The sequence below is a fragment of the Callithrix jacchus genome, chromosome 4 (genome assembly GCF_049354715.1).
Source record: "Callithrix jacchus isolate 240 chromosome 4, calJac240_pri, whole genome shotgun sequence".
Lineage (NCBI taxonomy): Eukaryota > Metazoa > Chordata > Mammalia > Primates > Cebidae > Callithrix > Callithrix jacchus.
Window position 1 is genome coordinate 167,353,614 of NC_133505.1, and position 26,960 is coordinate 167,380,573.

Genomic DNA, 26,960 nt, shown 5'->3' on the forward strand with positions numbered 1-26,960 from the left:
TTTCAAGGGTAATTCTTCCAGCTTTTGCCCATTCAGTATGATGTTGGCTGTGGGCCTGCCATAGATATCTCTTATTATTTTGAGATATATTCCTTCAGTACCTAGTTTATTGAGAGTTTTCAACATGAAGGGTGGTAAATTTTATCAAAAGCCTTTTCTGTATCTATTGAGATAAACACGTGGGTTTTGTCTTTAGTTCTATTTATGTGATGAATCACATTTATTGATTTACATATGTTGAACCAGGCTTACATCCTGGGGATGAAGCCTACTTGATCATAATGAATTAGCTTTTTAATGTGCTGCTGGATTTGGTTCGCACGTATTTTGCTGCGGATTTTTGCATAAATGTTCATCAGGGATATTGGCCTGATGTTTTTATTGTTCTCTCTCTGCTAGGTTTTGGTATCAGGATGATGCTGGTCTCATAGAATGAATTGGAAAAAGAGATGCTCTTCCTCAAATTTTTTGAATAGTTTCAGTAGGAATGGTCATAACTCCTCTTTGTACATCTGGTAGAATTCAGCTGTGAATCTATCTGGTCCCAGATTGTTTGTTGTTGGTTAGTAGGCTACTTATTACTGATTCAATTTTGGAGCTCATGTCTGTTCAAGGAATCAATTTCTTCCTGGTTCAGTCTTGGGAGGGTGTATGTGTCCAGGAATTTACTCATCTCTTCTAGGTTTTCTAGTTTGAGTGCATAGAGCTGTTTGTAGTAGTTTCTGGTAGTTATTTTTATTTTTTGTGGGGTCAGTGCTAACATCTCCTTTGTCATTTCTAATTGTGTTTATTTTGGTCTTCTCTCTTTTTTCTTTATTATCCCAGCTAGCACCCTACCTATCTTATTACTGTTTTCAAACCAACACCTGGATTTGTTGATCTTTCCAGCGAATTTTCATGGCTTGACTTTCTTCAGTTCAGCTCTAATTTTGGTTATTTCTTGCCATCTGCTAGCTCTGGGACTGATTTGCTCTTGTTTCTCTAATTCTCTCCATTGTGATATTAGGTTCTTAATTTGAGATCTTTCTTTTTGATGTCAGCATTAAGTGCTATGAATTTCTCTCTTAACACGACCTTAGCTGTGCCCAAGAGATTCAGGTAGGCCATATCTTCCTCCTCATTGGTTCAAAGAACTTCCTGATTTCTGCCATAATTTCATTATTTACCCAAAAGTCATTCAGGAGCATATTGTTTGATTCCATGTAATTGTATGGTTTTGAGTAATCTTCTTAATCTTGACTTCTGTTTCATTGTGCTGTGGTCTGAAAGAGTGTTTGGCATGATGTTTGTTCTTTTGCATTTGCTGAAGATTGTTTTATGTCCAATTATGTGGTTGATTTTTAGAGTATTGCCATGTGGTGATGAGAATAATGTATATTCTGTTGTTTTGGGAAAGAGAGTTCTACAGAGGTCTATCGGATCCATTTGGTCCAATGTTCAGCTCAGGTCCTGAATATCTTTGTTAATTTTGTGCCTCAATGATCTAATACTGTCAGTGGAATACTGAAGTCTCCCACTATTACTGTGTAGGCATCTAAGTCTCTCTGTAGGTCTCTAAGAACTTTCTTTATGAAGCTGGGTGCTCCTGTGTAGGGCACATATATATATATGTAGGATAGTTAGGTCTCCTTGTTGAATTGAACCCTTTACCATTATGTAATGCCCTTCTGTGTCTTTTTTGGTCTTTGTTGGTTTAAAGTCTGCTTTGTCTGAAATTAGGATTGCAACCCCTGCTTTGTTCTTCTGATTTCCATTTGCTTGGTAGATTCTCCTCAGTCCCTTTATTCTGAGCCTATGGGTGTCATTACATGTGAGATGGGTCTCTTGCAGGCAGCATACCTTTGTGTCTTGCTTTTTAATCAGCTTGTCACTCTGTGCCTCTTAAGTTGGGCATTTAGCCCATTTACATTCAAGGTTACTATTGGTATGTGTGAATTTGATGCTGTCATTGTGTTGTTATGCTGGCCTGCTTGTGCAGTGGTTTTATACTGTCACTGGTTTGTGTATTTAAGTGTATTTTTGTATTGGCTGGTAGCCATCTTTCCTTTCTATAGTTAGTGTTCCTTCCAAGATTTCTTGTAAGGGAGGTTTGGTGCTAACCAACTCACTCAATGTTTGTTTATCTGAAAAAGATCTTATTTCTCTTTTGTTTAGGAAGCTTAGTTTAGCTGGATATGAAATTTATATTGGTTGGACATTTTTCAAGAATATTGAATATAGGCCCCAATCTCATCTAGCTTGTAGAAGTTCAGCTGAGAGGTATCCTGTTAGCTTGATGGAGTTCCCTTTGTAGATGACCTGTCCTTTCTCTCTTGGTGCTTTTAAGATTCTGTCTTTCATTTTTATCTCAGAAAATCTGATAATTATGTGTCTTGGAGATGATCTTCTTGTGTAGAATCTTGCAGGGGTTCTCTATATTTTCTAAATTTGACTATTGGCCTCTCTAGCAAGGTTGAAGAAGTTTTCATGGACAATATCCTAAAATGTTTTCTAAATTGTTTACTTTCTTCCCATCCCTATCAGAGATTCCAGTGATTTGTAGATTTGGCCTTTTTACATAATCCTATATTTCTTGGAGGTTTTGTTCATTCTACTTTGTTCTTTTTTTTATTTTTTCCAACTGTCTTATTTCAGAAAGCCAGTGTTCCATTTCTGAGATTCTTTCCTCAACTTGGTCTATTCTGCTATTAATACTTGGATTGCTTTGTGAAATTCTTATAGGTTGTTTCTCAACTCTCAGCTCTGTCAGATATATTAGGTTCTTTATTATACCAGTGATTTTGTCTTTCAGCTTCTATATCATTTTATTGTGATCCTTAATTTCCTTGGATTGGATTTTGCCATTCTTCTGAATCTTGATGATCTTCATTCCTATCCATAGTCTGAATTCCAGTTCTGTCATTTCAGCCAGCTCAGCCTTGTTAAGAACCCCTGTTAGAAAACTGGTAGGGTTGTTTGGAGAACATATGACACTCTGGCCATTTGAGTAATTGGGGTTCTTGTGTTGATTCTTTCTTATCTCTGTGTGTGGATATTCCTTTAACTGCAGTATAGGTTGAATACAGCCAATAGACTTGTTCTTTGGATGTTTTTACACCCTCCTACAGGGTCTTGTGCAGGATCTTTATTTGTAGCTGATTTCTTGTCTTTGGTTTCATAGTGGGGTATGTTAGCAAGGTATTTTTGGTGGTTGAAGCTTTGGGGTATAATCCATTTTTTATTTATATATTTCCCTTACACCTAAAACATGCAAAAAAAAAAAAAAACAGTAAATGTCTTTGAGTCTCTTAATCCGTAATTTCAGCATTCATATTCTTGCTCCGGATAAGTGAGGTTTTCACCCAGCCCTCAAGAGTGTTAGATTATTTTTCATGTGAAATTAGCCAGACTGGCTTTAACATAATGTAAAACAATAACAACAAAAGTTATAATTAAACTAGTCTTCTTCCCAAATACCCACATGTCTAATGTGTGTAGGAGGGTGTTAAACAGGGGACCTATAGCTGGGGGAGAGGCAGACACATCCCATGGCCCCAAGTCTAGGATTGTATTTAGCATTGATTGACAGCTGAGAGCAAGAGAGGGAACATTTGTGCAGGATGTGGTATCAGTACCTGTAATATATTTTAGGGATTCCTTCTTCTCTTTGCATTATGCCCTGACAATTATATCCATCAGCCTAGCCCCTTTGGCCATTGAAAGACTAAGACTGTCTTAAGATCCCTGCTCCACTTTCTCAGAGGTGCTGGTGAGGGCATTAGGAGTCTGAAGCCCTGGATATGTGTTCTGACTCTGCCACTAGACAGGCAGACATGGACTAGGCATGTTACCTCTTTGTACCACTCAGCTCTAACCCCTCATTGAAAAACCCAGCATTTTCAAGTGGTGTTTTTTGCATCAGCCTTTGCATAAGCTTTCATTTGAAAAAAAGGTGGGTTTTTTTGTTTGTTTAACAAAAAGGTTAAAAACAAATGGTCTAGATGATTTCAAAGTTGGCTTTCCTTTTTCTGTGCTTTTCCTACTATTTAAAAACTTTACCTCCATGATTTCTTGATCCCTCTTTCTGCACTGCTGAGTCTGGGAGCATTAAGGCCAAGTAAAAGGAACCTTGGCAAATGAAGAACACCTATAGGTGGGCCAGGCTGCTCCCAGTGTTTTGCATTTTTTTAAGTTTAAATGCTGCAAACCTCTATGAATTAGATATTATTGTTCCTAGTTTACAAATGAGAAACCTGAGGCTCAGAGAAGGTGTGGGATGGTACAGACAAACCTGAACTGTCTAAACCTGGCTCCCACTTACTGGCTATCAGGACATAGAAAAGTCATGAACTCTCTGGCAGGGTGCAGTGGCTCACACCTATAATCCCAGCACTTTGGGAGGCTGAAGCAGGCAGATCACAAGGTCAGGAATTCGACACCAGCCTGACCAACATGGTGAGACCCTGTCTCTACTAAAAATACAAAAAATTAGCTAGGCGTGGTGGTGCACCCCTGTAATGCCAATTACTCAGGAGGCTGAAGCAGGAGAATCACTTGAACCCGGGAGGCAGAGGTTGCAGTGAGCTGAGATCGTGCCACTGCACTCCAGCCTGGGCGACAGAGCAAGACTCCATGTCAATTTAAAAAAAAATGTCATGAAGTCTCATTGATTGTTTCATCAGCTGAAATGTGGGCTGCAGGGCTGCTGGAGGAGAAACAATAAGAAAGTGAATCAAGTGCGAGCATATGCTAAGAACTCCATCATGGCAGACCCTAACAATAAGAAGAAATAGAGTTGTATCTAACATGAATCTCTCTTGCAAGTGACAGAAATCCAACTTAAGTTGGATCAAGCAAAATGGGAAATTCTTAGTGAGCTAAAAATTCTGCAGGCTCACATCATGGCCCCAGGCCCTGTCCAACCATGGAGTAGGCATTATTCTTGGGCACAAAGGTGACATTCTCATGACTGCTGTGGCTGTGGCAGCTCTGGCTCTGCCAGGAAAGAAATAAGGCAGGCCATTCTCCCCATTACACAACAACAGCCTTCCAGCTCTGAGAGGTCAAACTTGAGTCACCAGCCTGCCCCTAAACCCATCACTGATTAACTCCAACCTGCATCAGCTGCTCCATGCTGGAGGTGGATGCAGGACTGTGCTTATATCAAGAAGGGAGCAAAGGGTAGTTCCCTCAACAGAGTTATAGGATGTAGAGTGTCAGGCTGCTGGGCAGCCAGAAAGCAAACATATCCTCTCTAATTCCTCAACTGATGAAAGCACGAAGCTAAAATCGTAAGGATCTGGGTGTGAGTTCTTGCTCTCCCATCTTCCATGTGACATTGGACAGTTATTTAATCTCGTTTAGCCTCAGCTTTCTAATCTGTACCAACATATAAGGTCATTGTGAGGATTAAGATTATACATCATCATCATCACCATCCACATTGCAACCACAACTACCATCATCATCCCTACCAACATTATCACCACTACCATCACAATTATCATTACCACCACCATCAGCATTATCACCCTCAACATCATCGCCATCATCACTATCATCACCACCACCATCATCATTACTATCACTACCACCACCATCACTGTCATCACCATTCCACCACCATCATCATTACTGCCATCACCATCACCATCACCACCAATCACTGTCATCACCAGCATTCCACCACCATCACCATTATCATCACCACACAATCATCACCACCATCATCACCATCACCACTACTATCAACAGAATAGCACTACGATTACCACCACCATTAGCATAATCATTACCATCACTATCACTGTCATCACCAGCATTCCACCACCATCACCATTATCATCACCACACAATCATCTCCACTATCACCATCACCACCATCATCACCATCACCACTACTATCAACAGAATAGCACTACGATTACCACCACCATTAGCATAATCATTACCATCACTATCACTATCATCACCACCATTCCATGATCATCATTACTACCCACCACAACCGTCACCATCATTTCACTACCAGCACAATTATCATTACCACCACCCTCATCACAACCGTCATCATCACCACCATTCCACCACTACCACCATCACTATCATTATCAATAGACATCACATAACCAGTTTGTAGCTGGGCCTTGAGCCCAGAGCCCACTGTTTCTTCTGTCCCACCACCAATCATCAGGATGAGTCACAAAACATAATTCAAGCCTGTTCATCAGTTTTCTACATGTCAATAATGACACTGGATCAATGGGTGTTCTCAGCTTCTCAGAAGGAGGTTGAAATTCTCCTGCTCTCCCCTTCACATTTCCAGATGTTCCCTGACTTGGATATTCCAAATGCAGAGTTTGGAGGTGTTGAGGCCAAGGGGTTTTTCCAGGTCAGCTGTCATCCACAATTAGTGGGCAGATCCTGCCACTGAACTTTCCCTGCTGCCATCTCCCCAAGGCCCCATCGGGGAGGCCTTCAATCCACAGGGCTTCCTGCCCTCAGAGGTGACATCTCTACATCTACCACTGGAAGGCAGCACCTACTCACAGACTGCATCAATTTCCCAACAATTCATGGTGGGTTTTCCCCTTATCAGGATGTATGCCTTGCTCAGAGAGCAGATCCCAGAGCAGTGACACCTAACTTAATTTTCAGCAAAATATTTTGAGAAGGGTGCTCCCTCACACATCTACACAGTCCAGGGGATGCACCCACTGCCTGATGCTTGGTAGTCAAGAGGAGCTTCCTTCCTGCAGGTAGGGCGGAGCTGGGCTCTGGAGCAAGGCGCTGGGACAAGCCTCTTCTACCCTGCTCACGTAAACTCCAGATTCAGTGTCAGTTTTCTGAACCCAAGACGATGATCTAAGTGTAGTCAAAGCTTTGGGGGACGTAATAGAGAGTGCCTCAGTTCTTGCCTGTGCCATCTAATTCTAATCCCTATACAGAGGGAGGGATTTCAATTCATTAGATTTCATTAGAATTTCGATTCTAATGAAAGCTCACAAAGCAAAGATTTTTGCAAGATTCTAATGAAAACTGGGCTTGCAAAACTGGAAAACTGGATGATTTGTGAGAACACTGAGACATCCCTAGGTGTGTCCATCTAGAAAAACAGCATTTCCCCTGGCAAATTTGCCGACGTTCTTTTTCGATTTGGCAAAGAAAATAAAGCACGTTTTCACAAAGGCAGAAATACAACTAGGAGAATGTTCACTCTCCCTAATTGTCAAAGAAGTGTAAATTGGAAAATGAATCGGGACAATTCAACCTATTAGATCAGCTAATATTTTAAAACTTAAACACTCATACAAGTGAGGTGAAGCGATTATTTTCTAGTGATTATGGTACATTGTCACACCCTTTTAAAGAATAATTTGGCAGTGTTACTGTAAGACAGAAATATGCCTGTATGATTTATGGGAACTTAGGCTCAGAAAATATTAAGGAATAAGAGTGAGCTTTATGAACAAAGATGTGGAACCATGGAAGCAAGAGTAGGGCCAACATGCACGAGGAGGGAGCATTTGGGCAGTGACTCTGCAGACCCAGGCTCAAGCTCAACTACACAACGTCTTTGAGCCTCAGTTTCCTTAACTGTAGAAAAGGAATGACAAAAGCCCCTGTTTCATAGGACTGTTGTGAGGATTAAGTGAGATGCACCACATTATAAGTTTGCGCCCGTAAAGGTTAATTCTTGGTAAATGATGACTATTCTTTTTTATTGCAATAAAATATACAAAACATGAGGTTTACTATTTTAACCATTTTGGAAGGTTCCACTGAGTGGCATTTAGTACATTCACAACGTTGTGCAACCATCACCGTATTTCCAGAACATTCTCCTAATCCCCAAAGGAAACCTCATGACCATTCAGCAGTAGCTCCCCATTAACATGTTAGTTATGAAGATTGTAGCATTATAAAAAAAAACTCATGATGCAACATTGGGAAAAAAATCGAGATGAAATTTTGCAATATTATGTAATAAGTAAAAGAAGCATATAAAAAGTCTGAAAAAATAGTATATACAACAATAGCAACTACATTCTCCAGACTCTACATTGTAAACATTATTATTTATAATTTTAAAAGCAAAAAGTAAACAACCAACCCCAAAGCACCATGACACAGCCCAGATTGTTAAATCCAGGCCTCGGGAACATAGAGACGTGTATGACGTTTACACTCTGCAGGGTCAGAGGGTCCCACGGCACTGGGAGCTGCCTTGTGTTCCGCAGCTTCCTGGACAGACAGGAGGCCCAGCACTGCCGCTCTGATCTTCTGGAACTTCCTCCTGATCATGTTTTGGGAGCGGTAACCATTTCTTTCATCTTTTTAAACACAGGTACCTTTGGGGTTGGCGTTCTCAAGGAAGCCCAGCTCCCCGTGATTGAGAATAAAGTGTGCAATCGCTACGAGCTTCTGAATGGAAGAGTCAAATCCACCGAGCTCTGTGCTGGGCATCTGGCAGGAGGCACTGACAGTTGCCAGGTACGAAAAGATCAAGAGACCAAGCTTAGTCTTGTGTCCTCCTGTCTCAGTCTCAGCCCCCTAGGCTTCAGTCCCCAGGTGGCAAATTCAAGAAGGATTTGTCAACTAAAGACCCCAGTCTAAGTGTTGCTCAGAAACTCCCTAGATCTGTGCCTGAACACATATTCAGATCATCTAAGGGGAGGTCTTGGGGCTCGGGTTCCAGATGGGTAGCAAGGGAGTTATAAGGTCTGTAACTACCTCAAGCCATTCGCCCTCCTGGGGTGTGCTAGTGGCTAGGGACTAAAGTGGTGACTTTTCCAGCAGGGAAGGAGGTAGAGGGCACAGGACAGAGACCAACTGCACACACTTTACAAGGATGCCCAGGCTAGCCCAGTCTAAAGGAAACCCCAACATAGGAAGGGATCGCACAGGATTCACAGGGATTTGTTTTTCCCCAGGAAAAACTAAGTGGTGTGGTTTTGCTGAATACACTTTGCCAAGTACTTAAGCACTGCAGATGCTCAAGTAATATGCTCATAAGTGCCTTTCTGATTTCAATTACTGGGAAAATGTACGTATGGATAAGAGAAGGGTGGTATCCCCTATTAAAAGGCTGGCAGCATTGCCCTCACATGGATTTTTCTCTCCCTCTGTATAGGGTGACAGTGGAGGGCCTCTGGTTTGCTTCGAGAAGGACAAATACATTTTACAAGGAGTCACTTCTTGGGGTCTTGGCTGTGCACGCCCCAATAAGCCTGGCGTCTATGTTCGTGTTTCAAGGTATGTTACTTGGATTGAAGGAGTGATGAGAAATAATTAACTGGACGGGAGACAGAGTGAAGCATCGACTCACCTAGAGGCTGGAACGTGGGCAGGGATTCAGCATGCTGGAAATAACTGACAGTAACCAAATGAAGACACTGTCCCCAGCTACCAGCTACGCCAGACCTCAGCACTTTTTGTATCATTGTCTGACTGCTGGTTTCTGTAATAAGATGACATAGCTATGACATTTGCTAAAAATAAACTCTGTACTTAACGTTGATTTGAGTACATTTTGGCTTTTGTCTTCAACATTTTCACGTTCTTGGTTCACCCCACCAATTTTAAATGGGCAGACTGAGGGGGTTGACTGTGTTTGATAAGAAACAGCCGGGCAAAGGACGGAGAAGGCTGAGGTCACAGAGGGGAGAGCCGAGTATTCCTTGGAAGTCGTCCACGCATTTGCCTCATCGGCTAACGAGGGCTTGACGCACATTTCCACTGTCTTTATTCCTAACACTGAGACGAACGTTTTCAAAGCTGCAACATGTACGGAGAGCCCTGAGAGCCGGTTCTGTCATTGGGAATGAAATCTGTTGCTGACTGTCGACTTGAGCCCAGAGGGGACCCAGAGCAGAGAGGGGTATATCAGGGAGTGAACTGGGCCATGAGTGTATAACACAAGAGCAGCTGAGAGTCTGAATGTTATTCTGGAGCACGTGTGAGTCTAGGACGGGTGCCAGGAGCATGTGAATGGACAGCAAGCTAATACTGAAGGTGGACCCCTTATTTCCCATCGCTCATTTCCTGCCCGGTTTTTAACCAGTCTGCCGCTCACTGTCACAGGAGAATGACCTGTGGCAGTGACATGTTTAGAAGGAAGAGAAAGGACAAATGTACATTTTTTACAATTTAAAATTTTGTCATCAAACAAAAATATCCTTTCAAAATACAATTTAACAGTGCAACAGCCATTTTGCCACAAAGAAATACAGAAAAGAGCAAAACTGCAAGTGACTGTGAGCCAAGGGTGAATGTAGACTCCAATCCTCAAAGAGCCGTGTTTATTCAATGAGAAATGCATTATTCTTATTCATTTATGATGTGCACTAAGGATGAAGATGCTTGTTTGACAATTTGCACACACTTCATGTATATTGTCACCTGTTCTCCCTGCAGAAATGTTGTTCTTCATTGTTGAGGTTTCCTTTTGGTACCAATTTTGTCTGGCCACATAAAGTATTTTATTTTAAAAATTCAGCATAAAATATAGACTGCATCTGAAAAGATAAATGAATATACCACACAAAGCAGAACATACAAGTTCCATAATTCAAAAGCCTGGATAACAAAAAAGAAAAATCAAATCCCTTGTAAGTCTCCATAAAGTCATTTATAAAGCTTCTGCTAATCCTGTTAAGCATGGATATAATTGACCTTTCTTTTAAATTAAAATGTAAGCTTTTCTCCACGACAAGTCGAAGAGCCAAGACTCAGTGGAAACTTCTGACCACAGGCACCATGAGAACCGAACTTAAAAATACATGAAAAATATCCCTTTACTTTTAAAATCCTAAGACCCAGAAATCATAATCCATGGGATTTGTTCAGTAAAGAAGAGAATCTGTGGCTCTAGGTGTTCGCTAAAGTAGGGTCAAAAATGTCCTGAATAATCTCAGGACCACAACGTTATTTTATAAATAACAGAGCCAAGTCCTCAGATTACAGAGCAGATTGTTTCTTATTGCTGGAACGGGGCCTAAACCATGCCTGGAACACCAGATGCTACAGAGAAGGTGGACGGGAGAGACTACTGACCTGTTCACACTGCAAAGGCGTGCAGAAACCAAGGTGAGCAGAGAACATGAATGTCACACCCAGTGGCCCAGGTGCCTGTGATTCAGTCTCCACATTAACAGGATTCCCAAATTTTCATCCTCCCTGAAATCTTCAGAATTTTCAATTATGGGCTTAGTCCCTTAATTGATCAGATTTGATGAACATTTCTGTGCAAATTTCCCAAATCCTTGGTTTGCAAACCCTGCATTCTTGATGGAACTGTTAGGAGAATCAGGTGGGGGGCTTCTCTCATCTCTCTTTATCCTAATGAGTCAGAGACCACTGCTCCAACACAAGAAGAAAAACAGGAAGAGCTGTGCACCTGACAGGCTCTTTTTTTAAGCCAGCTACATATGATGCAGCCAGAAGCATCCAATATTATATAAAAATACTTTGGACAGATTGAAGTCTTTATTCAGTATTACAATAGTGTGGCATAGCATAGCTGAAATGCACACGTGCACCTCTGCAAGGTACAGCTTTGCAAGGAGGATCAGCTCCTGCCCTCCATCTTTGGCAGGGGCCTCAAAGGTGACAGCTGGGAACTGGAGTTTTCTTATTCCTGCCACATTTATAGGAATGTGGACTGAAAAAAACAAAGGAGAAAGGAGAAAGTCCTTATGAAAGATTATGCAACTAGTTAGAGGACGGTCTTCTGTTAGATTTAATGGCATATCTGGTTTTGATCAAATACACACACCTAACTTCTGATGAAATCCCAACTCAAAGGTAACAAAAATCACTTCAGGCTCATTTTTCGACTTGCTTTCAGGCCCTAGACAGAGGTTAGTTCGCATTATAGCATTTCAGTTCTGTATGAATTTCTATTGAATTAACATATGTTCAGAAATGAGCTGCCAACATGAACAAAAACCAGCAGAAATGCTAGGAAAAAGCAGTGCAGTTTTAGAAGGGAATCCACTAACAGGTTTCAGTAACTTAGCATGCAGTCGTTTTTTTTGGGTAAATAATCATGGATCACAATCAATGTGCTTAACTTGTAGTACTGTAAACCATACTTCCACTTGATTTTATTCAAGTGTGGGGACTAGGTATAATTAAATTAATCCATCCAACTTTTCATTATAAAAAATTATAAACAGAAAAAATTAGAATCTGTGTATCTTAAATATTTATTGGTATAATTCCTCATGTTTAGATATTAATTGGATATTGATTTTCCTTGCTCTCCATTGGGACAATCCTGCACCACCCCACTGCCCTTCACCAACCAAAACCAGTCTCTCCCAGTTGTTTAACTTTAATGCAGCTGAAGTGGCAGAAGAGCCCTGGTCTCAAAGGACTCCCTCTTCCTCCATTTTTTTCCTGGTGAGTTTATAAATCTGACCTCTGATTGGGTCAAGAATGAATGCATCACTCTCACTGTGTAAACAGGCAGCAGTCAATGGAGTAGAATCAAAGGGAAGAAACATTTTCCTCAGTAATTTTGAAATATTCAAAAAATTTAGAGTTCCACATCCTTATTTTCCAGTTCATTACGAAGACTGCTTTTTCTTTTTTAAGTTAGCTGTTAAATCATGTTTAAAGATTACACAAACAACACAAGACTACATATTCTAATTTTTAAAAAAATCAAACAGTAGAGAAGTTTCTGACAGGAAAGCGATGGCCCTCTCTACCCTACCCCTCTTCCCAGCCCATTTGTGTCCCCAGAGGACATAGCTTATTATTTTACATCTTTTACTATACATTCTCACATTCATATTCTCTATCTTTTTAGTGAAAATTCTCAAATAGAAAATTAGAAAGAACTTGAGTAATGTGAATTTTTATTGATATAACTAACTCTTCATGTTCATATGTTGGCTGGATATTAGCTTTCCTTGTACACTATTTAAACACCTGCCTCTAAAACTCAATCTCTCTCTGTTTCCTCTGTCTACTTATCTCTATTACCTATCTATCATCTATTATCTATTCATCAATCTATCCATTATCTACCATCTGTCTGTCTGTCTATCTATCTGTCTATCATCCATCTACCTGTTATCTGCCTGTCTTTCATCTGTGTGTCATCTGTCTTCCTATCCAGCTTCAGAAAGGGACTGCCTTTGGTTTTAGTTTTTTATAAATACTATAACATGCCGTTCAGCAACGTTTCACTTTGTAATCAGTCTTGAAAATCTGCCTGTGCCATTCCGTCTAAACAGAACTGACTCCTCCTCACTCTGTAGAGTAAGCCACACTTAATCCCCTGCTGCTGCACATCCCAGCAATTTCCACCTTCCCACATCATCAGTTTCTCCCTTTAGATCACTTCTGAGTCTTAGCACTTTACATGGAAATGCTTCCCTCTTCACAACCACATTTTAAAAATAGTGCATATTCTTATCTAGCTTTGGTGGAGTTTTTTACATTAACTTAACCTTTTATGTCTACTTTGAATTTTTTGCTTATGATGTAAGATGAGGATTTATTGTTATTTCTCCCTATGCATATTCAATTTTCTCAATATCTTCCTTTCCTCAATGGTTTAAAATGCTTTTATTTAGGGTGCATTGAATTTTGGACAATGGCTGACAAGTTTTCTACATCATCCACTGTGTCTGGCAAGGCAATACCCTTGGTTTCAGGTAAAAGCATCATGAAGCTACCACAGATGGATGTCAGGATACCTATGGACTAAGGGAAAGGTGTTACCCTCTCCAGGAAGACATAGCTGGGCCCTCTCCCATGGAACTGCTCACTGTGAAGCCCCCATATTGCTCACTGGAGTAGCTCTCAGTCACAGCAACCTCTGCATCCCAGATCAGTGCCTCAGCTCTCCTTTGCCAGAATTTCAAATGTTCTCTCCCTCCCTCAAATCCTGAGCTATGGCCCCTGTACACCTGGCAGCCGTGGGTTTATTCACGCATCTCACAGTGATTGACCAACTGCCTTCTCAGGGTCCAACACCCAAGGCCTCCCCTCCTGCATCACAGGGAAATAGAAGCGCTGGAGGAGTTCCTTCTGTGCCTGCTCACTAACACTGTCACTCACCTACTCCTCTCCTTCCCATTCCTCCTGTTACCTTACACTGGAAGAAATGTCCTCGTGTGTACCCCAGGACCAGCACTCATCTAGGCCTGTCTCTTTGGGTGTCTCACTATAGTGATCAACCCTTTCTCCCATATCTTCAGTCTTTTGGGAGAAGCTTTCAAACACATTCAGATCTTTCCTGTTTGACCAGACTTCTCTCAGTCTTACTTCATCCTTCCATTACCATTCTTTACTTTTCTGTTCTTTAGAGGCAAAGATCTTGAAATGCCACCCTCTCTTATTTTCTCCACTTCTTTATATCCTAGTGGTGTGCTGATAAATGCCTAACACTGACTTTGGACAATCAAGCACTGACAGGTAGTATCTGCCAGTGTACATGGTGTAAATGCTCGCACTGTGGGCACTTCAGGCTAATGACACAACATCCCTGACTGAGCCACTAGGAAGAGATGCAGAAGCCCCATCAATGGTGCTTCCACCATAAAGATGCAGCAGACACAATCTCAGGAGCACAAGTAATACCGAATGAGAAACTGATGATTGTTGAGATTAAAGTCAGTTCCTACTTTAAATGTACAGACATTAATGTAAGACAACAAAATACTATGAAAAAACAAGGAGGGAAAATAAAACACCATCAAAAGACACAATATTATCCCAGTAGCTGGCCCCATAGAAATAAAGACACATTAACAGCCTGACAAAGATATCAGAATAATTATTTGATGGAAGCTTGCTAAACTTCAAGAAAATACAAGGAATTCAATAAAATCAGAAAAACAATAAAAGACCAAAATGAGAAATGTAATGGAGAGATTAAAACGGTTTTAAAGTCAAACAAAATTTCTGAAACTGGAAAAATAATGAGGTTAAAAAAATGCAATAGACAGCATCAAAAGCAGAACTGATCATGTAGAAGAAATAATCTGTGAACTTCAAGACAGGTTATTTGTGAATATAAAATCAAAGGAGTAAAAAAAATGCTTATAGGAATTATAAGGCAGCATGAAAAGAGCAAATATCCACAAAGGAGGAAAGAAATGGGTAGAAAATTTACTTTGAAAATAACAGAAAGCTTTCTAAATCTAGGGAAAGATATCAACATTCAGGTCCAAGATGCTCAAAAGTCTCTAACTAAATTCAGTTCAAACATAACTACATCAAAACAAAGTCAGACTCAAAGACAAAGAGAAGATCCTAAAAGTAGAAAGAGAAAAGAAGCAAATCCCATATAAGGGAGTTTCAGTAAGGCTAGCAGCAAAGTTCTCAACAGGTTCCACACGCAGGCCAGGAAAGAGTAGGCTAATATATTCAAAGTGCTGAAGAAAGAAACTACAAACCAAGAATACTGCATTCACCAAAGCTGTGCTTCAGAAATGGAGATATCAAGTCCTTACCAAACAAACAAAAGCTAAGGAAATTCATTAACCCCAGATCTGTCTTATAAGAAATGCTAAACAGAGTCTGCAAGATAAAACAATGCTAACTAGTAACACAAAAACATAAAACTCACTGGTTAAAGTAAGTACACAGTCAAATTCAGCATATTCAAATACTTTAATGATGGCCACATATATCTGTAGTATAAAAGTATGAATCTCTTATATCTTTAGCATGAAGTTTAAAAGACAAAACTATTTAAAATAATAGCTACAATAATTTGTTAAGGGATATATTCTATCAGAAGATATACATTGTGACATTAAAATTAAATGCAGGGAGATGTGGAATAAAAGTGCAGAGATTTTATGCAATCAAAGTTATGTTATTATCAGCACAAAATAGCCTGATATAACTATAAGATTTTTTTTGTAAGCATCACGGAACTTCACCTTCAAAAGCAAAAACCTAAAGTAGATATACAAAAAAATAAAAAGGAATCAAAGCATCCTACTAGAAAAAATTGCTTAATCACAAAGAAATACAGCAAGAGAGGAAGAAAGGAACAAAGCGTCCATCTACAAAACAGCCAGAAAGCAATTAACAAAATGGTAATATTAGAACCTTACCTAACAATAATTATCTTGAAGGAAAATGGATTAAATTCTTCAATAAAAAGACATACAGTGGCTGAATAAATTAAAAAATAAGATCCAACCATATGCTGCCTACATGACACTCATTTCACCTATAAGAACACAAATAAACTGAAAGTAAAGGGATGGAAAAAAAATTCCATGCAAATGGAAACCAAAAGAGAGCAGATGTAGTTATACAGACTGAATATCCCTAATCCAAAAATCTGAAATCTGAAATACTTCAAAATTAATAAAATTTTAAATACAGACATGTTCAAAGGAATTGCTCATTGGGGCATTTTGGATTTTGGTGCTTAGGGATGCTAAAAAAGTAATACAATGTGTATTAGTCCATTCTCACACTATTATAAAGAATACCACTGGAGACTGGGTAATTATGAAGGGCGAGGTTTAATCGACTCAGTTACACAGGCTTAACAGGAAGCACAAATAGGAGGCCTCAGGAAACTTGCAACCATGGAGGAAGGTAAAGGGGAAGCAGGCACCTTCTTAACAAAGCAGCAGAAGGCCGTGTGAGTGTGTGAAGGAGGAACTGTCAAATACGTATATAACCATCAAATTTCGTGAGAACTCACTCGTTATCTTGAGAACAGCATGGGGGAAACTGCCCCCATGATCCAGTCACTCCTGCTGGGTCCCTCTCATGACATGTGGCAATTATGGGGATTACAATTCAAGATGAGATTTAAGTGGGGATACAGAGTCAAAGCATATCATAATGCAAAGAATATGAATTTTTTTAATGTATAAAAAATAAAATATTTTATTTTATTTTGGAATCAAAATAAAAAATTCTAAATTCTAAAAAACCAAAACATACTATAATGCGAATATTCCAAAAAATTAAAAATTGAAAACACTTCTGGTTTCAGGAATTTTGGATAAAGGAACCTCAATCTACATAAGGTAAAACAGACTTTAAGTCAAAAACTGTAAAAAGAGACAAAGAAGATTATAATATAATGATAAAGAGATCAATTTGTGATAACAATTATAAATACTTATTAATATATATACCCAAAATTTGAGTACCTACATATAACAACTAAAAAAATATTAATAGATCTCAAAGGAGAGCTCGACTGTAATATAATCATAGTAGCAGACTTGAATAGTCCACTGGCAGCCATGGGCAGATCATCCGGAGAACCAGTATGGAAACATGAGACATAAACTGCACTTTAGGTCAAATGGACCTAACAAGAATACACAGAACATTCTGTCCCACAGCAGCAGAATACGCATTATTCTCAAGTGCACACAGAACTTTCCCACAATAGATCATAGGTTAGGTCACAAAACAAGTCAACGAATTTAAGAAGACTGGAATCATACCAGGTATTCTTTTCAGATCATAAGTGTATGAAACTAGAAATTAATGACAGGAGAATATTGGAAAATCCACCAATACACAGAAATTAACCAACATGCTCCTGAACAATCAATGAGTCAAAGAAGATATTAAAAGATAAATGTAGTTATTTCACAGTAGTAGCTACACAGTAAGCAGCTCAGGAGTTACTGAATGTATTTATGTAGTGTATGAAGAAGGTTATATGAATCTAAAAAACTTATTTTTATGTATTTTAATTTTTTTATTTATAGCTAGAGAAACAATATTACTGCCTTTGCTCTTTGTAAATATGTCTGTTTTCTTTTTTGTAATGTTAAATGTTACATTTGTTAAGGAATAATTCTTGAAATGAAAAAATATTTAACTAGAGAGTATAGCTCTACAGCAGTTATTGTTTGCAAATAATTTTCCTCTGGCTACTGTGTAATAAAATACAACTCGTGGTACTGTGAAAATAAATAAATAAATAAAGATAAATGTTTAAAACTCAAGACAAATGAAAATGGGCACACTAAGATACCAATAACTTACACTATGCAGCAAACGTGGTTCTAATAGGGAAGCTTTTAGCAATAAACACATCAAAAAAGAAGAAAGATCTCAAATTATCAATCTAACATTACACCTCAAAAAACTAGACAAAGAAGAAAAACAATTAACTCAACAGTTAGTAGAAGGAAAGAAATAATAAAGATCACAGCAGAAATAGTGAAGTAGAGACTAGAAAAATGATGGAAAAAAGAAATAAAATAGTTGGTTCTTAAAAAGATAAACAAAACTGACCAACTTTTAACTAGATTAAGAAAAACAAGACTCAAATAAAATCAGAAAGATGAGACATTACAATTCCTAGAAACAAAGTATCTCCCAAGAGTGACCCAGGAAGACATACAAAATAACAGAGCAATAATAAGTATAAGATTGAATCAACAATAACAAGTCTTTAATCAACAAAAAGCCCAGGACTTAATGGCTGCCCTGCTAAATCACACCAGATATTAAAAGGACTAACAGCAATTCTCCTCAAACCTTCCAAAAAACTAAACAAAACAGAATGCTTTCGAATTCATTTTATGAGGATAGCGTTATGCTGATACCAAACACAGAATAGTGTAAGAAAAGGAAATTACAGGCAATATCCCTAATGAACATATGTGGAAAAATCCTCAACAAAATACTAGAAAACTCAATCCAACAGCACATTAAAAGGATCATTCATCATGACTGAGTGCAATTTGTCCCAGGAATACAAGAATAGTTCAACATACACAAATAAATAAATGAAAGGATAAATGGATGCTAAAAATGTGTGTGTGTGTGTGTGTGTGTGTGTGTGTAACACACAGATATACATACACACAATGGAATATTATTCAGCCTTAATAAAGAAGGAAATCCTGCCTTTGCATTGACATGGATGAACCTGGAGGATATTATCAGTGAAACAAGCCAGACACAGGAAGGAAAATACTGTGTGATCTCACTTACCTGTGGAATCTAAGAAAGTTGAACTCCTACAGAGTAGGATAGTGATTGCCAGGGCTTGGGAAGGGGGAAACAGAGAGATGTCCGTCAAAAAATACAAATGTACAGTTTTGTAAGATAAATAGCTTCTGGAAATCTAATGTACACAATGATGACTACAGTTAATAATACTGTATTGCATACTTGAAATCTGCTAAAAGAGTTGCTCTTAAGTGTTCTTATGTACACAAAAGTATTACGTGAGGTAATGAATATTTTCATTAGCTTGATTATGGTAATAATTTCACAATGTACATTTATATTAAAACATTTCACTGTGCATCTTAAATATATAAAATTTTTGTCAAGTGTACCTCAGTAAAACTGGAAAACATAATCAAAAAGTAATGAAAAAAATGAAAAGCTATTATGTGCCAAAGGACACTATCAACAAAGTGAAAAACAACCTATAAATGAAGGAAACCTATAGACAAGGGCTGGTATCCAGAATATATTAAGATCTCCAGGCTGAGAGCAGTAGCTCACACCTGTGAATCCTAGCTCTTTGGAACCTCAAAGTGGGAGGATCACTTGAACCCAGGAGTTCAAGGCTGCAATGAGGTATGACTGCCCCACTGCACTCCATCCTAGATGACAGGGTGAGACTGCCATCTCTCAACCCACTTCTTGTTTAGAAAAAAAAGTGAAGCTTGCTGCCAGCACAGTATTCTTCAGGCAAACAAGCAATGAGAAAAAACAAAAACAAAAAACCTCTTACAGTTCAACAACAAAAAGAAAAACAAGAATGTAAATAAACATTTTTCCAAAAAAGATGTACAAATAGCCAACAAGCACATGAGATGATGGTTAACATCATTAGTCACAGAAAATGCCAATGAAATCATAATGAGATAAGACTCCATATGCATAAGGATGTCTACAATTTTAAAAATACAGAATAACAGGTGGTGGTGAGGATGTAGAGAAATTAGAATCCTGTGCATTGCTGGTGGGAATGTAACATGGTCCAGCCACTATGGAAAACAATTTGGCAGTTCCTTAAAATGTTAAACATGGAAATACCATAGGATCTAACCATTCTATTCTTAAGCATACACACAAAAACATTGAAAACGAGTACCCAAATACTTTGCATGAGAAGGTTCATAGCAGCACTATTACAAAAGCCACAAGGTAGAAACAACCCAAATGTCGATCAATAGGTGAGGGGATAAACAAATTGTGGTTTATATGCCATAAAAAGGAACGAACTACTGGTACCTGCTACACGGCTGAACCTTGAAAGCAAGGGCTGCGATGGGGTCACAGAAAGTAACAGCTTACTGGGTACTGCATTGTATTTTGGGCTCATGAAAATGTTTTGGAACTGGATAGACGTAGTGGTGCCATGTACTACATAAAACGAATTGTTCACTTTCAGATGGTTCATTTTCTTATGAGAATTTCTCAATTAAAAAATATCTTCCAGGGGCCGGGCGCGGTGGCTCAAGCCTGTAATCCCAGCACTTTGGGAGGCCGAGGCGGGTGGATCACGAGGTCAACAGATCGAGACCATCCTGGTCAACATGGTGAAACCCCGTCTCTACTAAAAATTACAAAAAATTAGCTGGGCATGGTGGTGCGTGCCTGTAATCCCAGCTACTCAGGAGGCTGAGGCAGCAGAATTGCCTGAACCCAGGGGGCGGAGGTTGCGGTGAGCCGAGATTGCGCCATTGCACTCCAGCCTGGGTAACAAGAGCGAAACTCCGTCTCAAAAAAAAAAAAAAAAAAAAAAAAAAATATCTTCCATGTATCCTTTCTAAAGATGATACTAGATGAAATCTAGTATCAGATACAGAGATTTGCTCTGGCAAAATGAGGAAGTAATTTTTTGAAAAAGGAAGATGTGGGACTCAAGAAACAGGGGATCAAATATCAGAGAGGCAATGGCGTCTTCTGGATGACCGTCCATGGAGATCCCACAACAGCTGGACAGCAGGCCGCCTGTGCACCCAGGCCGGGCCAGGGCAGGGCCAATGGCCCCCAGGAGCTCTCTCAAAGAAAATCGCTAGACAGCCTAATGGGTTTGGGGACACATTGAAAGGGTTTATAAAACTCAGAATTAGAAAACAGACATAAAAGCTTACAGAAAAGAAAGTAATGATTTCTAGGGAGAAATATAAAAGTATACTACATGACTCAGTTATAAATAGCATTTTCATAGTCATGAAGAAATATGAACACTGAATATTTATCAAAATTACAATAGAATTACATAATTATGTTAGGTACATATGGCAAAAGGATGTGTGTGTATTAAAAAATATGTGGCTGTCCATGTTTCAGGGCATAAACATCCCTTTCCACTGGGTATGTGAATCTGTAGTGTGTATGGTGTTTGTGGTGTGTGTGCATATGGTGTGTGTCTAGCATGTGTGAGGTGTGTGCAGTGTGTTGTGTACTGTGTGGTGTGTACGTGGTATGTGGTGTATATGGTGTGTATGTTGTTGTAGGTGTGTGGTACATGAGGTGTGTGGGGTACGTGGTGTGTGTATGTATAGTATCTATATGGGATGTGTACATATCTGTTGCATATGGTGTGTGTGGTGTGTAAGGTCCACATGGTGTGTGTGTGCATCTGTGTTGTGTCTAGTATATCGTATGGTATGTGTGTATTGTGTGTGGTGTGTGGTGTATGTGGTGTGTGTGTGCATAGTGTGTGCATATGAGATGTGTGTGTATTGTGTGTGGTGTGTTGTGTATGTGGTGTGTGTGTGCATAGTGTGTGCATATGAGATGTGTGTGTATGTGGCATGTGTGTAGGGTACGGTATGATGTTGATGGTGCATTTAACAGAGTTAAATCCTAATCTTCTAGGAGGGAAGGCCATAGGTGTGTCAGTCCATTCTCACATTGCTATAAAGAAATACCTGACACTGGGTAATTTCTAAAGAAAACTGGTTTAATTGGCTCAACAGTTCTGCAGGCTGTACAGGAAGCATAGGCTTCTACTTCCGGGGAGGCCTCAGGAAGACTCCAATCACAGCAGAAGACAAAGCAGGGAATAAGCCTCAGATGGCGGGAACAGAAGCAAGGGTGGGTGAGGTGCCGCACACACTTAAACAACCAGATCTCCTGAGAACTCACTATCAGGAGAACAGCGCGAGGAGATGGTGCTAAACCACCCATGAGTGACTACCCTATGGGCCAGTCACCTCCCAAAGACCCCACCTCCACACTATGGATGACAATTTGACATGAGATTTGGACGTGGACACAGATCCAAGCCATATCAATAGGTAATGATTAAAAATAAAAAAGAAGTACCAGGGTTAGAAAGTTATTCAAAAAGCTGAAGGTAAGGCCGGGCGCGGTGGCTCAAGCCTGTAATCCCAGCACTTTGGGAGGCCGACGCGGGTGGATCACGAGGTCAAGAGATTGAGACCATCCTGGTCAACATGGTGAAACCCCGTCTCTACTTAAAATACAAAAAATTAGCTGGGCATGGTGGCACGTGCCTGTAATCCCAGCTACTCAGGAGGCTGAGGCAGGAGAATTGCCTGAACCCAGGAGGCGGAGGTTGCGGTGAGCCGAGATCACGCCATTGCACTCCAGCCTGGGTAACAAGAGCGAAACTCCGTCTCAAAAAAAAAAAGTTGGAGGTAAATGCCAGTAAGATCAGTTTAAAGAGCTGAAAGTGTTTGGCTCAAGAGAGAAGGAAATGCAGGCTTTTTTACAGAACTTTCTGACTCTTTAAACTATGCACATATATAAAGTTTATTTTAGAAAACTGTAAGAATTTTCAAATGTTCCAAAACAGGCAGGAAGGGCACACACTTCATCGTGAGTGTGGCTGAGGGAGACTGGGTTAGAGAAGAGAGGGTGAGACCCGGAAGCTCCAGGGACTGGGGAAAAGTTAAAATGACAGAATGTTCACAGTTGTTAACTGCAGGTTGTGGGAAAGTTGGTAGGTTGCTTCAGTGTTTGTTCACTTTGTACTTTTTTACATATTTAACATTTCTTAAATTGGCATAATAATAAACTATGTAATCAACTACAGAGTTGAGGGTATGGACCTCACACAGGACAGCTGAGCTACTGGAGTAAAACGAACAGTATTTTTAAAAAATGACTACTTATAGAATTAACAGAACCAGGACACCCCAATCGAGGGATGGTAAGAAAGGACCCCAGGGCTCTGTCTCAGCTCTCCTGGCCACAACCTGGAGAACACGGGCTTCTCCCACTTTCAAAGGGTGTTAATGAAGGATATGGAGAGATCTGAAGCTCTGGGAGCTGCGTGGTCTGAGAAGAGAAAGAGTGCAGATATGGCAGGGAGTAGGTGACGACTGGCCCAGCGAGGGACCCTTATGGCTGCATCTGTTGATCTCCTTCTTTGTGTGGCACACTGCTGTGACTGCACTAAATGTCCACTTACCTAAATCAAATTCTGTGCACTGATTTTCTCCTCTTCGAGGAAAGACAACAGCACCAACCTCAAACCAGTAATCTAGTCAAAAAAGCAATTCCCAAGGCATGAGAAGCGGGGAATTCAGATTCATCAGCGCTCACAGAGACTACAGTGATTGCCGATAATGCCAATTTAATGCCTGACCAGCAGCGTGGACCCTGACCTCCACTTTTCTTCTGTGTTTATAGAACCACAAAAAAAATGCAGTGTTTTCATTGTTGTTGCTTGTTTCACAGGTCTATATAATCTACTTTTAAAAGTCAACAACAGTCTTAGTGGTGGACAATAAAAGTATAAACAGTACGGTACATAGTAACTTTTTCATATACACATGACTAGATATACACACTTCTAAAACATATGCATATGTAGTATACAGGTTAAAACACTAGATGGAATGGTTTTTTTAAATTGAAATATTTTCCAGTTATTAAGCATATCGGCTACCTTTAAAGTATTAATTTAACTGTATTTATATTAATTATTGAAACTTGAACTTCAGAATAGTGGAGGATAAAAGCTAAACGTCGCAAAAAGATTTCTCCTCTATTACTTCTTTAAATCAGAGAAAACACATCTAAAGAAAAAATAGGAAGCATCTCTGCCACTCCATATAACTTATGAAGTAAGCAGGTAATTGATCATACTGTAAAGAGGCACCAAATAAAATCCGTGTCTCAAAAATACTAGGAGCACTGTTGCTGTGCAGTCAAAGTAAATGCCCATATTGGTCAGCCACTGATACCCGTAGTTATTTTCCTAAGTGAATGCTCCACAATTCCAAAAATCAGTGAAAAGATCATCTCATGTTAGTTCTACACGAAACCAAGCATCCGCCAGGCGCAGTGGCTCTTGCCTGTAATCCCAGAACTTTGAGAAGCCAAGGCAGGTAGATCACGAGGTCAGGAGTTCAAGACCAGCCTTGACCAACATGGTGAAACTCTGTCTCTACTAACAATACAAAACGTAGCCAGGTGTGGTGGCAGGTGGCTGTAATCCTAGCTACTCAGGAGGCTGAGGCAGAACTGCTTGAACCCGGGAGGCAGAGCTTGCAGTGAGCCAAGATTTCGCCACTGCACTCCAGCCTGGGCAACAGAGCGAGATCCCGTCTCAAAAACAAAAAACAAACAAACAAACACAAGAACCAAGCATGGCATGTGGCTGTCCGTGTTTCAGGGCATACACATCGCTTTCCACCGGGGATGAACGTGCCCTATGAGAAGCAACTTCTTGCCTTTTCAACCAGATTCAGTAAACAAAAATTGCTTTTGCATAGCTGACGCAGGATCACACTGATTGCAGGAAAAAGGTCAGTCTGTGGAAGGAAGCTAACCAAGTTAAATGGGGCATGTTAAGGAGGCATAACCCATCACATTGGCTTTTCTGCCGTTAGAATTTTTTCCGGTAAAAAAAAAAATACAGGTACCAGGACTCCCTGAATCCAGCAGGTGTTAGAGCAGAGGAAGGCGGAGGGCGGCCTCCTGCAAACCTCTCCTCCCCGTTCCAGTTTCCAATCCAGAGTCCCGGGGCTGGAGCATCGGGGCTCCACGTGCTTGGTGCTTGCGCTTGGAAACAGAAACGCCTTCAATCTCCAATTCTCTCAGGGTCTCCGACCCACCTACCAGGGCTCAGCCCGGGAACCAGCGGGTGGACGGAGCGGGCTCCCGCCCTGGACCCACATGGAAGAAAAGCCCAGCTGGCAGCGCAGGGGAGCCGTCCTGCCTTTCCCAGCCGCCTTGGCCCTGCCACCCTGGGCCTGCGGGAGGGGGGCCGCCCACCCGCGCCCCGTCCACGCCCCTGCCCCATGCCCCACCCTGCGCCCCACCCCGTGCCCCATCCCGTGCCCCACCCCGTGCCCGCCCCTCTGCGGAGCGCAGGCGGCCTTGGTCGGGTCCCGCGGGGCCCCTCGCGCGCTCCAGAAGCATCAGTGTCCTCTGGGCGGCCACGGGCCCGCTGCGGCTCCCACCCTGGCGCCCCTGGATTGCTCGCGCCACTCTCAGCCTTACGCCCCACTCCTTCCAACCCGAATTTTGCAGCCTCAGAACTGGAACCGTCTGCTGGCTGAAGTCGCTTGGGACCAAACCTGCGACAGGCATTGGCAGCTGGACTCTCCTTCCCAGGGAGGCCGGGGCGCGCGGCGAAGTGTGGGGTCTGCCGCCCCCTGCCGGCCTGGATGACGTTCGCGTCTGTGTCCACGCTGCCCAGCAATGTTCCAGCTGGAACGTTTGGAAGGCAAGGCTGAGAATCAATGCTGTTTGCAAAGTCCAGAAAAGAAAAGAAAAAAATGTTGCTCTTCTGTTTAGCAAAAGTTTTCCCAGCCAAGCCAGCACTTCTGTGGGTTGTATTTAAGTCCTAAGTGCGTCAGAGCTGTTGCCTGCAGGCGCGGGAAGTGCCCAAGCAGAAGTTTGAGGACAATGTCTCTGGAAACTCCAGAGTCTGGGATGAAGCAACCTTTCCACATTAAGCATGTAGCATAATCCACCAGGTCCTACGATTTACCCATCACGCAGAAGGAGCAAGTCTCTGCAAAACAGGGCTTTCAAAGAGCCTTTTCAGGAGAAGAAAATGTTGGAAGAAATGATTTGTTGTTCACTTTGCATCTAAAACGAATCCCCTTAAAAGTGTTTATGGGTATGAACGATAAATAATGAAAGGGATCAAAATAGGAATGTTTCCTTCACTTTAACCTGGCCCAGGAAGTGACTTCAGGCCCTGCACTCTGCTTTGAACTCCCCAGTTTCTACCATCTCTTGGCTTTGTTTGCTTCAGACCGATCAGAGTTCTGTGAATACAGTAGGTGCTCCATAAATGCTTATTCTGGGCACTACCACTGATGCCTGTGGCCGTGACTGCAGACGAGCGGGATCCTGCAGCAGCGAGGCGTGGGGCTGGAGGGCCTGGCTCTGGCATCCAATCCGGCTCCATCCGCTACACTAGCTCCGTGACGTTGGGGAAGCTATGAACCTCTGCTGAACTCTATTAGACGAGAGTGGTAGTAATAGCACCTCCCTCATAGGGTTGGTGTGAGTAGTCAATGAAATAACCTGTGTAATGAACCTTGCGCGGTGCCTAGTTTATGTGTAAATATTCACTGGAGAAGGAACTAGCGTCCAGAATATACAAGGAAATCAAACAAAACAGCAAAAAAAAAAAAATCCAATTAAAACATGAGCAAATAATCTGAATGATCAAAAGAAGACATTACACATGTCCAACAAATGAATGAAAATGTGCTCAACATCACTAATCCTCAGGGAAATGCAGATCTAAGCCACGATGAGCTACTGTGTCTCCCCATTAGGATGGTCAAAAAGACACAAATGACATGCTGGTGAGGATGCAGAGAAACAAGAACGAACTTTTATAAACAACTGGTGGGAATTTAAACTACTACAGTAAGTCTGAAGAACAGTATGGAGGTTCCTTCAAAAACTACAAACAGAAGTATCCCATGGTCCAGCAATCTCACTACTGGGCGTTTATCCAATGGAATGGAAATCATTATATGGAAGAGTCATCTACAGCCCCAGGTTTATTGCAACTCTATCCACAATAGCCAAGATGTAGGAATCAACCT

At 40.8% G+C, this 26,960-nt stretch overlaps 1 protein-coding gene and 1 long non-coding RNA gene across 3 annotated transcripts in view; one reads left to right on the forward strand and one right to left on the reverse strand.

Moving 5' to 3' along the window:
* PLG (plasminogen) overlaps positions 1–9,497 on the forward strand; it is a 57,007-nt gene extending 47,510 nt beyond the window's left edge. The window contains exons 18-19 of one of the 2 annotated variants that reach the window (XM_017971529.4): positions 8,327–8,472; positions 9,113–9,497. In XM_017971529.4, coding sequence (XP_017827018.2) covers positions 8,327–8,472; positions 9,113–9,274 — 308 coding nt within the window. In that variant the 3' untranslated portion in view covers positions 9,275–9,497. The remainder of the gene's footprint in view (positions 1–8,326; positions 8,473–9,112) is intronic. The other variant, XM_078370423.1, reaches the window with a different exon arrangement.
* LOC144582236 (uncharacterized) lies at positions 733–25,529 on the reverse strand. Its single transcript, XR_013534661.1, has 2 exons — positions 25,467–25,529; positions 733–3,240 (listed from the first exon to the last, which is right to left on the reverse strand). It is a non-coding gene; the product is annotated as an uncharacterized LOC144582236 (long non-coding RNA).
* Positions 25,530–26,960: the final 1,431 nt, after the last annotated feature.